The sequence below is a fragment of the Chaetura pelagica genome, unplaced genomic scaffold, assembly GCF_000747805.2.
Source record: "Chaetura pelagica isolate M959 unplaced genomic scaffold, ChaPel_1.0 scaffold107, whole genome shotgun sequence".
In the NCBI taxonomy this organism is placed as follows: domain Eukaryota; kingdom Metazoa; phylum Chordata; class Aves; order Apodiformes; family Apodidae; genus Chaetura; species Chaetura pelagica.
The window spans coordinates 1,031,332-1,044,818 of record NW_009953979.1 but is presented as its reverse complement, the minus strand read 5'-3'; the positions used below and the strand labels follow the sequence as shown (position 1 = coordinate 1,044,818).

The following is a 13,487-nucleotide window of genomic DNA, read 5'->3' as shown; positions in this document are numbered from 1 at the left end:
ACCGAGTACCAGTCTCCGGCCGCCTCGCTGCGCACCCCCCCGCCCCAGCGACACGGCGGCCTCAAGCGCCACAGCATGAGGGTAAGAAGGAGCCTTCCCAGGACATCCCAGCCACATCCCGGGATGTGCCGGGCTTGGGTGGGAGGGATGCCGGCTGCCTCCCTGCCCCGCTCCGCGCTGCCGCCGCTGCTGCTGCTTCCAGCTCCCTGTTGCTCCCGGTTTTCCTGTGGAAAAAGCCAAATCCAGCACCCAGGGAGGGGTGGTGACAGGAGGTCGGGGGTGAGGGTGCGTTGCGGGGGTGCCCTGCTGGACGTGTCCCCTGCCCGCTGCCCGGGGGACGTTCCGGGATGCCCTGGTGCGTTCCCACCGGGCACGTTCCTCTCCCTGCCGGGAAAACCGAACGCTCCCCAAATTCACTTCGGGGGTTCGTGGCTGTTGGGGTCTGGTGAATGGCTTGCATGCACAGAGCACAGCTCCCGTGCCAACACCAGGGCAGGCTCTGGCTCCTGACCCCCCTGGTCACCCTGTCACATCAGGAGGAAGATCTTCTCCGTCCCAGCAGCAGGGAGGAGGCGCAGAAGCTCTGGGAGCTGGAGAGGCTCAAGATGCAGCAGGTCCTGGATAAGCAGCAGAAGCAGATGGTGGAGGACTACCAGTGGCTGCGCCAGGAGGAGGAGTCCCTGGTGAGTGGCTTGGGGCTGTCCCCAGCTCTTGCACCCTCATGAAGCACTTCCACCCTCAAACACACCCTGGCAGCCCAGAAACCAACTGTGTCCTGGGCTGCATCCCCAGCAGCGTGACCAGCAGGGTCAGGGAGGGGATTGTCCCCTCTGCTCTGCTCTGGTGAGACCCCCTGCAGTGCTGGGTCATGGGGCATAGAGCTGTTGGAGTCTCCAAGATCCCTTCCAGCTCAAACTAGTCTGGGATTCTATGATTACATTATTACATATTAATAATAACATTGAATTTGCTCTTCATGGCTGGAAAGTCCTTTTTTCCTGGGAGAAATGGCTCCTCCAGCAGCCAGACCTTTTGCACCCCTTTATCTTCTGCACCCATCAAAACCTCATGGAGCTGCTTCATTTCAAAATGAATAGTTTGAAACTTGGGAAAAATATTTGCAATTGAATCTCAATGAGCTTTTATAACTCTTTGGAAATAAGGACTGGAGATAAATAAGGTGTGAAAAATACATCATCTTGTGGTGAGACAGGCTCAGGAGGAGACTGAGTATCTTTTATTCACTCAACTCACGCAGCCAATAAAGCAAAGCCCAGAGCCCCGGGGCTGTTGGATGCCCAGTGGCTGTAAACAGGAGCTTGAATTAAGCTTCATTTTTTTTCAGCAGTAGTTTGAGGGTTCTGGTACCTTTGGAGCATGCGGGGAGTGGAGAGGGGTGGTGGGATGGGATGGAGATAAGACCAGTGACAGGTGTGAAGCCCCTTCCCCTCCCACATCCCCAGACCCTGCAGTGATACATTCCTCTGGTGTCATTCATGAGTCTCCCAGAAATCAGAAAAATCCCTATTTTTCCCTCTTTCTCCTTTTTTCCATGCCTTTCACAAAGCTTCTCCCCTTTTGTAGGACCCCACGGTGTTTATGAACAACAACATTCCTCCGGTGAGTGGGGCTGGCCCCAGAGAAGCTGATTCAGGGTGTGTTTGGGTGCAGGCGGGTCCTTCTTCTGGGGGTCCAAAAGAATCCTCATTTGCTTTGCCATGGGTGGGTGATAAATAATGGGAAAATTAATCTGAATATTTTATCGGGGCGAAATACTGATGGCACAGAAGCCCTGGGAAGGGATGGAGATGCCTCCTCCCTCTTCTTTGTTTCCAGCCAGGACTTTGTGCCTTTCATTTACTGTTTTTTTCCTCCTGCAGCTGCTCCCGGAGAAGGAGACGGATTACAGTGAGTGCCCAGAGCTCTCCAGGGTGCAGGTTGTCCCGTGGCCCCCATCCAGGAGAACCCACTTTGGGGCTGCAAAGGGGAGGCCCTGTGCTGAGTCATCTCAGGGCTGTATCTCTCCTGGCTTTGGGGTCCTCCATGGAAGACATCCCAGATCATGGGGAACAGCTTTGCCTGTCCTGGGCATAGGGGTCTAGGGGGTCTGACTCTGCGGGGAGGTGGCATAGCTGGGGTGGGTGAGGGTGTTCAGCCACAGTGGGACGCACTGCTCCAGGGTGGTGGGGACATAGCATGGGTCCAGCAGCATGTCCATGTGTCCATGGGAGCACCCAGAGTGACTCTTTCCTTTCTCTTACTGATGGCGTAGCCGAGTTCACGGTCCCCCCCCAGAAGCCTCCAAGACTTGGGGCACAGGTAAGAGACCTCCCTGGATGGGGGCCACCATGGTCCTGGTCCTCTTCCTCCACCTCCACACTCTCATTCCTCCACCTCCATCATCCCTCTGCATCTGCAGGATGGGACTTTTTTGAACCCCAAAGGGACCCAGCAGCATTGGGGTGGTGGGTGGGAGGTGGGTAGGTCTGGCCAGGGTCCCCCACATGTGTTGGTCTTTCCCTCCTCACCCCCTCTGTCCACCTGATCCCGTCGTGTCCCCATTTCCTGGCAGCCCATCCACCCGACCCCCACGGCCAACCTGGACCGCACGGATGACAGGGTGTACAGCAACGTGATGGACCTGGTGCGGGCAGTGCTGAAGCTGAAGAACGAGATCAGCCTCCTGCCCCCCGAGGGGTACATCCTCGTGGTGAAGGTAGGGAGGGGGCAAGGCCGGGGGAATGGGGGAGGGAGGTGGGAATGGGTCTGCTGAGCGACTCCCACTAAGCATCCTTCTCAGGAAGGGCTGGTGGGTGTTGGAGGGTGCATTTCCAACATTCCCAGCTCCTCCTTTGGATTCTTGGGTCAACAATGGGAGAGCTTCCAGCATGCTCCTTCGTTGGGTCCTTGAGTCAGTGGTGGGAGCATTTCCAGCACGTCCTGCACTTCCATTAGTTTCTTGGACCAATCATGGCAGCACTTTCAGCATGTCCTGCTCCTCTGTTGAGTCCTCGGGTCCATGATAGGAGAGTCTCCCACCTTGCCCCTCTCCCGAATGGGATCCTTGGCTCAGCGACCCAACCTATTCCCATACCCCACTTCCCTTTGCCTCAAGCCCCCCTGACCCTGCCGCCCTCCCCGCAGAACGTGGGCCTGTCCCTGCGGAAGCTGATCGGCAGCGTGGATGAGATCCTGCCTGTCCTGCCTGCTGCCTCCCGCACCGAGGTAGGGCCAGGGGGGAAGGGACAAGGCTCTGGCCTGGGCTCAGGGGCTGGTGGCACTCCTGTCCCTAACCTCTGCATGTCGTGGTCAGATCGAGGGGACCCAGAAGCTGCTCAACAAGGACTTGGCCGACCTCATCAACAAGATGCGCCTGGCGCAGCAGAACGCAGTCACCTCGCTGAGGGAGGAGTGCAAGAGGCAGATGCTGACGGCCTCCCACACCCTGGCTGTGGACGCCAAGAACCTCCTGGATGCCGTGGACCAAGCCAAGGTCCAGGCTAACCTGGTGAAGCTGTGCTTGGAGTGAGGGCAGGGGAAGGAGAGAGGAAAGAAGAAGGGGTGGGGAAGGAGAGGAGGAGAGGGACCACTGCACTTCCGTTGGTGGAGATGGGAGGAGAACGTTGCCGGCTTTTGTGTGTCACCTGTGGCCTTGCCATCCTGCCCTCCCTGTCCCCTCTCCTCTCGGCTTTAGCATCGTCTCATTGGTCTTCTGAAGAAGGGAGGCATCTGGGTGACTTGTCCCTTGTGGGGGCGGACCTGGCTGTCGCCAAGGGCACCTGAAAATCCCTCTGGCTCAGCCAGCAGGTCCGTGTGTCCATCCCTCACCCCCTTCCAAGGACAGACGGCCGCAGGCGGCTTGTGGCGACGGGGACCTGGACCCCAGGGGTGGGGAGGGGGTGTCACAGCAGCTGGGGGAGGTGGCATCCTGGTGGTTCTCTAGGGGCCACGGCAGCAGTGGCTGCAGGGACCAGTGGTGTGTCCTACATTGTCCAGAAACGTTTATTTAACGAAGGGAGCTGGGTCTGGCGCCAGTGGCCAGAATGTGCCCAGCCCCAAGCCCTGCAGAGCAACAGGAGGGATGGGACCCCACAGGCCTTTGGGGACACCGACCAGGAGGACAATCCTTCTTCCAGCTGAGCTGTTTGGTTTTTTGTCTCCCCGAGCTGCTCTCTATAAGCAAGGAGGGCAAAAGCAGTCGCTGTTGGGTTTGTGCTTTGAGCTGGAAACCGCACGGATCGGGCTTTCCCCCAGCATCTCCCCACAACGCTGTTCCCTCTGGCTGAGATAAACCATGCACCAAGTCCTGCTGTCCATGCCTGTGCTTGCCTGTCACCACCCTACCCTGGGGACACGTCCCTTGGTCACTGGCATCTCCTTAGAAAGATCAAGGAGTGGGGAAGTGCCATCTCAGTGACAGCATCCCTAGGGGAGCTGCTGGGCTCAACCTGGGTCTGCTGCATCCATGTCCCCTCTGGAGCCCCATTTCCCTCCCATTGAGCCCACAACCCAGACTGGGGGCCTGGGTTCCTCCTGCTTGCTCCATACTTGGCACTGGTGAGGCTGCACCTTGATTCCTGGGCTCAGTTTTGGGACCCTCATGGCCAGAAGGACATAGAGGGACTGGAGCATGACCAGAGAAGGGCAACAGATCTGGGGAGAGTCTGTAGCGCAAGTCTGACAAGGAGCAGCTGAGGGAACTGAGGCTGTTCAGCCTGGAGAAATGGAGGCTGAGGAGAGACCTTCTTGCCCTCTACAACTGCCTGAAAGGAGGTTGGAACCAGGGAGGTTGGTCTCTTCTCTCAAGGAACAAGCAACAGGACAAGAGGAAACAGCCTCAAGTTGTGCCAGGGGAGGTTTGGATTGGATATTGGGAACAATTTCTTCCTGGCAAGGGTTATCAGGCTCTGGCCCAGGCTGCCCAGGGCAGGGGTGGAGTCCCCATCCCTGGAGGGATTTCAAAGCCATGTAGCTGTGGTGCTGAGGGACATGGTTTAGTGGTGGCCTTGGCAGTGCTGGGGTAATTGTTTGACTTGAAGATCTTAAAAGTCTCTTCCAACTAAAACAATTCTGTGATTCCATTCTATGCTCCCACCCCTTGCTAGTGATGGTATCCACAGACCTTTTTTTCAAAAACCATCATGCAATCATACTGGAGGCTGCTGGGAAGTGGTTTATGGGGAATAGCATAGCCATGAAGTTGAGTTCCCCACAAAAGAAGGATACTTGGGGGATCTAGTGCCACACTGTGGCGGTTGCAACACTCTTGGGATGTGCTTGTCCCTCCGTGGAAGCGTTTTTTTCCTGCCCATTTCACTCTTGAAAACACTTTTCTGCAGCCCCTCAGATTTCATCCAGGACCATGATGGGTTGGTCTCCAGGAAGAGAAAAAACATTGCAGGGAAAACCTTGTGTCTCATGGGGCATGGAAGACAAGAGATGTCCTGTACACGTGGATCCTTCAGGGTGCACAGAAGCTAGGAATTCAAAGCTGGATTGCAGCTGCCAGCAGAGCCAGGGGGTTTAGGGATCTGACATGGGACGGAGAGGAGGAGTTGCTTGGTGTGCACCTTGGCAGTGCAGATTCCCCCTGGACCAGCCAAGGCCACCAGCCCTGGCACAAGGCAGCACCCCAGAGTCCATGGGCACCATCTGGCTGTGGCCAGGTGGTTTATCCCAGTTTTCCCTTACAAGCCACCCACATTTCCAGCTCAGCTGTTCCTGTCTCACTGCCATGCTGAGCTCTGGTGTGGGATAGTGTGGGAGGAACCACTCATGCTGGTGGGTTACAGAGGGTCTGCACCTGGGCTGGGCTTTGCAGGGCAGAGACCCATGCAACCAAGCAGGGACCTCCCTCCCACCACCATACACCTTCTACATGGACCATCTACATGGAGTTGTCTCCTGCCCCACATCATGCACAACTATGGTTCTGAGCACCCTGAAATCCCTTCTTCTCACCCAGCATGTGGGAGTCTCAACCAGATGCAGTTCTTGGGTTTGGGGTAGGACTCGCAGCAGCTTGAGGAAGCAGATACCTCTCCTAGATGCCTCCAGCCTGTGCTCAAGCAATGGAGGAGCTGCACTGTGCCCTCCTCGATGGCTGTGACTGCCCTGGGCAGGATGGCAGGCAGTTGTCCCTCCCCAGATCACCCCTCAGCACAGCCTTGGTTTCATCTTCCATTTTCTCCGCGGCAGCAGTGGCTGCAGGGACCAGTGGTGTGTCCTACATTGTCCAGAAACGTTTATTTAACGAAGGGAGCCGGGTCTGGCGCCAGTGGCCAGAATGTGCCCAGCCCCAAGCCCTGCAGAGCAACAGGAGGGATGGGACCCCACAGGCCTTTGGGGACACCGACCAGGAGGACAATCCTTCTTCCAGCTGAGCTGTTTGGTTTTTTTTCTCCCCGAGCTGCTCTCTATAAGCAAGGAGGGCAAAAGCAGTCGCTGTTGGGTTTGTGCTTTGAGCTGGAAACCGCACGGATCGGGCTTTCCCCCAGCATCTCCCCACAACGCTGTTCCCTCTGGCTGAGATAAACCATGCACCAAGTCCTGCTGTCCATGCCTGTGCTTGCCTGTCACCACCCTACCCTGGGGACACGTCCCTTGGTCACTGGCATCTCCTTAGAAAGATCAAGGAGTGGGGAAGTGCCATCTCAGTGACAGCATCCCTAGGGGAGCTGCTGGGCTCAACCTGGGTCTGCTGCATCCATGTCCCCTCTGGAGCCCCATTTCCCTCCCATTGAGCCCACAACCCAGACTGGGGGCCTGGGTTCCTCCTGCTTGCTCCATACTTGGCACTGGTGAGGCTGCACCTTGATTCCTGGGCTCAGTTTTGGGACCCTCATGGCCAGAAGGACATAGAGGGACTGGAGCATGACCAGAGAAGGGCAACAGATCTGGGGAGAGTCTGTAGCGCAAGTCTGACAAGGAGCAGCTGAGGGAACTGAGGCTGTTCAGCCTGGAGAAATGGAGGCTGAGGGGAGACCTTCTTGCCCTCTACAACTGCCTGAAAGGAGGTTGGAACCAGGGAGGTTGGTCTCTTCTCTCAAGGAACAAGCAACAGGACAAGAGGAAACAGCCTCAAGTTGTGCCAGGGGAGGTTTGGATTGGATATTGGGAACAATTTCTTCCTGGCAAGGGTTATCAGGCTCTGGCCCAGGCTGCCCAGGGCAGGGGTGGAGTCCCCATCCCTGGAGGGATTTCAAAGCCATGTAGCTGTGGTGCTGAGGGACATGGTTTAGTGGTGGCCTTGGCAGTGCTGGGGTAATTGTTTGACTTGAAGATCTTAAAAGTCTCTTCCAACTAAAACAATTCTGTGATTCCATTCTATGCTCCCACCCCTTGCTAGTGATGGTATCCACAGACCTTTTTTTCAAAAACCATCATGCAATCATACTGGAGGCTGCTGGGAAGTGGTTTATGGGGAATAGCATAGCCATGAAGTTGAGTTCCCCACAAAAGAAGGATACTTGGGGGATCTAGTGCCACACTGTGGCGGTTGCAACACTCTTGGGATGTGCTTGTCCCTCCGTGGAAGCGTTTTTTTCCTGCCCATTTCACTCTTGAAAACACTTTTCTGCAGCCCCTCAGATTTCATCCAGGACCATGATGGGTTGGTCTCCAGGAAGAGAAAAAACATTGCAGGGAAAACCTTGTGTCTCATGGGGCATGGAAGACAAGAGATGTCCTGTACACGTGGATCCTTCAGGGTGCACAGAAGCTAGGAATTCAAAGCTGGATTGCAGCTGCCAGCAGAGCCAGGGGGTTTAGGGATCTGACATGGGACGGAGAGGAGGAGTTGCTTGGTGTGCACCTTGGCAGTGCAGATTCCCCCTGGACCAGCCAAGGCCACCAGCCCTGGCACAAGGCAGCACCCCAGAGTCCATGGGCACCATCTGGCTGTGGCCAGGTGGGTTATCCCAGTTTTCCCTTACAAGCCACCCACATTTCCAGCTCAGCTGTTCCTGTCTCACTGCCATGCTGAGCTCTGGTGTGGGATAGTGTGGGAGGAACCACTCATGCTGGTGGGTTACAGAGGGTCTGCACCTGGGCTGGGCTTTGCAGGGCAGAGACCCATGCAACCAAGCAGGGACCTCCCTCCCACCACCATACACCTTCTACATGGACCATCTACATGGAGTTGTCTCCTGCCCCACATCATGCACAACTATGGTTCTGAGCACCCTGAAATCCCTTCTTCTCACCCAGCATGTGGGAGTCTCAACCAGATGCAGTTCTTGGGTTTGGGGTAGGACTCGCAGCAGCTTGAGGAAGCAGATACCTCTCCTAGATGCCTCCAGCCTGTGCTCAAGCAATGGAGGAGCTGCACTGTGCCCTCCTCGATGGCTGTGACTGCCCTGGGCAGGATGGCAGGCAGTTGTCCCTCCCCAGATCACCCCTCAGCACAGCCTTGGTTTCATCTTCCATTTTCTATCTGAGGGCCTTCCATGGTTGCCACCATGTCCTCCTAAGGAGCAGCAAGGGTCCAGCTGAATGTGGGCACCACCGTGCCCACTCCCCAGGAGGAGGGAACGTGTATCTCCTGCCATCCCCACCACAGTCCAGCCTGGCCCCTAGATCATCCCTGCTAGATAGGGTGGGAGAAAGAGTCCCACGGTGCCCAGCAGGCAGACAATGATGAACATCCAGAGGAAGATGCGGTCTATCACCATGGCCACGTACTTCCAGTCCTCCTTCACCTGCCAAGCAGAGAGGGGCTGTGAGCACGGGCAGAGGCTGCAGACCCCTGTTTGTGAGGACTTATTTGGGTTAGGAGACCACCCAGGCCTTCCCCTGCATCTGCTCTTAGCCTGGGGGTGAGGAGATGCTCTGTGTCTTGGGAAATCCCTGGAGCAGCAGGGCTGAGGGATGGACTTCTCCAGGGAGGCTGCTCAGAGGAGAGTAAATCCCACCCAGGGTTTTCTGGCTAAATCCCACCTGGCTAAAAGTAGGGGTGTGGCATCTGAGCAGGGTCCTTGCAGGACAGGCTGGGCCATCTCTTCTGTCCCGGGCAGGAGAAGGACCTCCAACATCCTCATGGCCAGCAGGGAGCTGGAGGAACCCTCAACTGACCCCATGGATTCAGCATCTCCCAGAGAATGGTCACTGACCTTCTCCCTGGCTTTGGGTCCTCAGCAGCCAAGGAACCTGCCAGGGATCCCAGCTCTGATCCCTCCATGAAGGTACAAATGGCAGGAGGCACCACCCATAGTGCAGGACCCTCCCTCTCCCCCCAGCACTTGAGGAGCACCCACTCACCGAGAAGTCAGCATCCTCAGCTCGCAGGTGGTCTGCAATGTACTGCACCCCTTCCAGGGCCTTCAGGATGCTGGGGGACAATGTCAGCTCCAAGCCCACTTCCTCCTCCTCCCCCTTGGGGGGCACCCGGGGGGCTGAGGCCTCTGACATCTTCCCGGCTTGTCGCCCACAGCCATATTGGCACTGGGTGCCCTGGGAGTCTGCCTGTGACATGCGGTCGGGGTATGTCTTCTCCTCCTCTGCCTCGTCCTCTTCTTCTTCCTCCTCTTCCTCCTCCTCCCACTTGTCATCCACGTCAGTCTCCAGCCAGCACCGGGAGGTGCTGAGCCTTGTCCCCGGGAGGTCGTACTGCCCGGCAGTGCCCTCGGAGAGGGGCAGGGCTGGAGGTCTTTTCATGAAGAGCCAGCGAGGGATGAAGTTGAGGAAGAAGCTCCGGACCCAGCAGGGCATGGTGTGGGTGCTGGGGGAGCGGTGGTGGACGTTGAGGACAAACACGGTGATGATGATGGAGAGCGTGACGAAGATCATGGTGAAGAGGAGATACTCCCCGATGAGAGGGATGACCAGGGAGGTGGATGGGATGATTTCCGTGATGAGCAACAGAAAGACGGTGAGAGACAGCAGGACGGAGATGCAGAGGGTGATCTTCTCCCCACAGTCAGAGGGCAAGTAGAAGACCAGTACAGTCAGGCAGGAGATAAGCAGGCAGGGTATGATGAGATTGATGGTGTAGAAGAGCGGGAGGCGACGGATGATGAAGTAGAAGGTGATGTCAGGGTAGATCTCGGAGCAGCAGTCATACTTCTTGGAGTTATAGGTGCCAATGGCATTTATGATGGCCCACTCACCACTCTCCCAGTAATCCTTGAGGTCCACATGGTGCTCCATGTTCTCCAGGTCGATCTTAGCCTTGTCATAGGTCCAGGACCCGAACTTCATCTTGCAGTTCTGCTGGTCGAATGGGAAGAAGGTGACATCGATGCTGCACGAGCTCTTGTAGATGGCAGGTGGCACCCACTTCACCTTCCCATTGGAGAACAGGTGGGCCTTTGTCATGTGGGTCACAGCAAACTCCCCATCAGCACTGCAGGGGTGGACAGGTGGAAGGTCAGAGAAAGATTAAGGGTTTCCACCAGGAAATAGGACCAGTAGCTCCACCAGCTCTCAGGGCTGGTGTGAGTCTGGATTTGAGGCTGTGGCCCCATCACAGATCCCTGCACAGTTCTGGGTTCATCCTTCCAGGCATCACCCAGAGCATGGAGATGGGTGGGAACATGAGCACTGGACATGGGGACAGGGTTGAAAACTGACTTGCATCCTTACCAGTGGGGTGGGATGAGGGGCAGGAGGCCCATGGAGATGGCAGCATCAGGGAGCTACCAGGGTGGGATGTTATCAGGTGAGATAGGATGAGATGGGATGGGACAGGGAAGGTGTCCTAGGGGTGGACACAGCCCTAGGGCTGCCCCGTCTTGGCAGCATCACTCACTTGTTGTAGAGCACAAGGTCAGGGATCCAAATCATCTCAGAGGGCACCCGGATGGAGGTGACATTGTCAAACTCTGCCGGGTCCCAGCGCAGCTTGTAGTCACTCCACTCCTGGAGGGAGACACAGAGTGGGGCTTGTCAAGTGGCCTTGGGTCTGGTGGGAACAAGCTGCCTAATGCCTCTTCCTCCTCCACCTCTTCCTCTGGCAGCATCCCCCAGAGAAGCAGCACCATGGACATGCCACCAAGCCCCCCCAAGCAGGGTCTCTCTGCCCTAAATCCAGTTCCTTTGAGAAACCTGGTCTAGTGGGAGGTGTCTCTGCCCATGCAGGGGGGTTGAAGCTAGATGATCTTCCTTCCTACCCGAGTCAGTCTCTGATTCTGTGATTCCTTCCTTCACACTCTGCAAACCTTGCCCAGGGTGAGAAAATGCTCCTCCTACCTGCTTCAGCCAGACGTTGGTGGTCATCATCTGGTTCTTCTCATCCTGTGGTGGGAAAGAGGGAGAAGTGAAAGGAGAGGGCGAGAGAGCTTGTCCCATCACTGCATCCCCCCCCCAAATCACCTTCTGCCTTCCATCTCAGGGGGTTACTGACTTGCATCCTTACCAGTGGGGTGGGATGAGGGGCAGGAGGCCCATGGAGATGGCAGCATCAGGGAGCTACCAGGGTGGGATGTTATCAGGTGAGATAGGATGAGATGGGATGGGACAGGGAAGGTGTCCTAGGGGTGGACACAGCCCTAGGGCTGCCCCGTCTTGGCAGCATCACTCACTTGTTGTAGAGCACAAGGTCAGGGATCCAAATCATCTCAGAGGGCACCCGGATGGAGGTGACATTGTCAAACTCTGCCGGGTCCCAGCGCAGCTTGTAGTCACTCCACTCCTGGAGGGAGACACAGAGTGGGGCTTGTCAAGTGGCCTTGGGTCTGGTGGGAACAAGCTGCCTAATGCCTCTTCCTCCTCCACCTCTTCCTCTGGCAGCATCCCCCAGAGAAGCAGCACCATGGACATGCCACCAAGCCCCCCCAAGCAGGGTCTCTCTGCCCTAAATCCAGTTCCTTTGAGAAACCTGGTCTAGTGGGAGGTGTCTCTGCCCATGCAGGGGGGTTGAAGCTAGATGATCTTCCTTCCTACCCGAGTCAGTCTCTGATTCTGTGATTCCTTCCTTCACACTCTGCAAACCTTGCCCAGGGTGAGAAAATGCTCCTCCTACCTGCTTCAGCCAGACGTTGGTGGTCATCATCTGGTTCTTCTCATCCTGTGGTGGGAAAGAGGGAGAAGTGAAAGGAGAGGGCGAGAGAGCTTGTCCCATCACTGCATCCCCCCCCCAAATCACCTTCTGCCTTCCATCTCAGGGGGTTCACCTCCTGGAACCAACCAGTACCGGTACAAGTCCAAGGAGAGACTTGGACACCCGAGACATCTGCTCACTAGATGGCAGCAAGAAACAGCGTCTTGCAGAGCAGACCCGCTGCGATGGGCGGGCAAGGGTAGACTGGAGTGGGCAGGCGGAATGATGGACAGATGGACAGATAGACAGGTACATAGGTGGAGAGGTGGAAAGGTATTGGTTGATGAGAAGGTGGACAGAGCTGGCACCGTGTGCTGGCAGCCCAGAAACCAACTGTGTCCTGGGCTGCATCCCTAGCAGTGGGACCAGCAGGGCCAGGGAGGGGATTGTCCCCCTCTGCTCTGCTCTGGTGAGACCCCCTGCAGTGCTGGGTCCAGTGCTGGGGTCCCCAACACAAGAAGGACAGGGAGTTGTTGGAACGAGTCCAGAGAAGACGACAGAGGTGATCAGAGGGCTGGAGCAGCTCTGCTCTGGAGACAGGCTGAGAGAGTTGGGGTTGTTCAGTCTGGAGAAGAGAAGGCTCCAGGGAGACCTTAGAGCACCTTCCAGTACCTGAAGGGGCTACAGGAAAGCTGGGGAGGGACTTTTGACAAGGGCAGGGAGTGATGGGATGAGGGGGAACAGTTTCAAGCTGCAAGAGGGGATATTGAGATGAGACATTAAGAAGAAATTCTTTGCTGTGAGGGTGGTGAGACCCTGGCCCAGGATGCCCAGAGCAGCTGTGGCTGCCCCATCCCTGGCAGTGTTGAAGGGCAAGTTGGATGGGGCTTGGAGCAACCTGGTCTAGTGGGAGGTGTCCCTGCCCATGGCAGGGGGTTGGGAGTAGATGCTCTTTAAGGTTCCATCCAACTCAAACCAGTCTGGAATTACATTATTCTATGGATGGATGGATGGATTGATAGACAAATAGATAGAGGGATGGATGGGTAGATGGATTGATGGTGTACAGGTGGATGTACATAGGAGGAATTAGTGAGGGATGGATGAACAGACAAGCCCAGAGGTGCCCCAGGGTGGGTAGATTGTGGATAAGGACAGGGCAGCAGTGGAGAACTGCAGTTTTCCATTATGTTCTCCTGCTGTCAGGGAGGGTTTGGGACACAGAGGAGAGGTGCAGACCCCCTTGCTTATTGAAGTCTGGGTGCTTTGTCACCTGCTGGAAATCACCAGCAGGTCACTGGTGCCTGACCCTGACCTCCCACCAGCGTCCCCAGGCTCCAGTCAGGCAAACCTGTAGGACCAGCTGGTAGAAGGGCAGAGCTGACAGGTGGAGCTACTCACCACGTCGATCAGCTGGGCGATGGAGAGCCCAAACCTCACGATGACCACGTCGGAGGTGTTGGGCACCGGCCGCGACCAGCGGTTGTAGCCGGCGGAGAGGGGGGCGAAC

General features: G+C 56.6%; 2 protein-coding genes across 2 annotated transcripts in view; one reads left to right on the top strand and one right to left on the bottom strand.

The window, feature by feature from the left end:
* The window catches only part of PTK2B (protein tyrosine kinase 2 beta), a 16,509-nt gene extending 12,980 nt beyond the window's left edge, over nt 1–3,529 (top strand). Inside the window, exons 23-30 of the mRNA XM_010002223.1 lie at nt 7–81; nt 537–683; nt 1,585–1,620; nt 1,881–1,908; nt 2,273–2,319; nt 2,573–2,716; nt 3,145–3,225; nt 3,314–3,529. Coding sequence (XP_010000525.1) covers nt 7–81; nt 537–683; nt 1,585–1,620; nt 1,881–1,908; nt 2,273–2,319; nt 2,573–2,716; nt 3,145–3,225; nt 3,314–3,529 — 774 coding nt within the window. The remainder of the gene's footprint in view (nt 1–6; nt 82–536; nt 684–1,584; nt 1,621–1,880; nt 1,909–2,272; nt 2,320–2,572; nt 2,717–3,144; nt 3,226–3,313) is intronic.
* Nucleotides 3,530–8,573: 5,044 nt separating this feature from the next.
* CHRNA2 (cholinergic receptor, nicotinic, alpha 2 (neuronal)) overlaps nt 8,574–13,487 on the bottom strand; it is a 6,159-nt gene continuing 1,245 nt past the window's right edge. Inside the window, exons 2-6 of the mRNA XM_010002221.1 lie at nt 13,379–13,476; nt 11,960–12,004; nt 11,520–11,629; nt 9,259–10,342; nt 8,574–8,699 (exon numbers count right to left, since the gene is read on the bottom strand). Of these exons, the coding sequence (XP_010000523.1) occupies nt 8,574–8,699; nt 9,259–10,342; nt 11,520–11,629; nt 11,960–12,004; nt 13,379–13,476 (1,463 nt within the window). The remainder of the gene's footprint in view (nt 8,700–9,258; nt 10,343–11,519; nt 11,630–11,959; nt 12,005–13,378; nt 13,477–13,487) is intronic.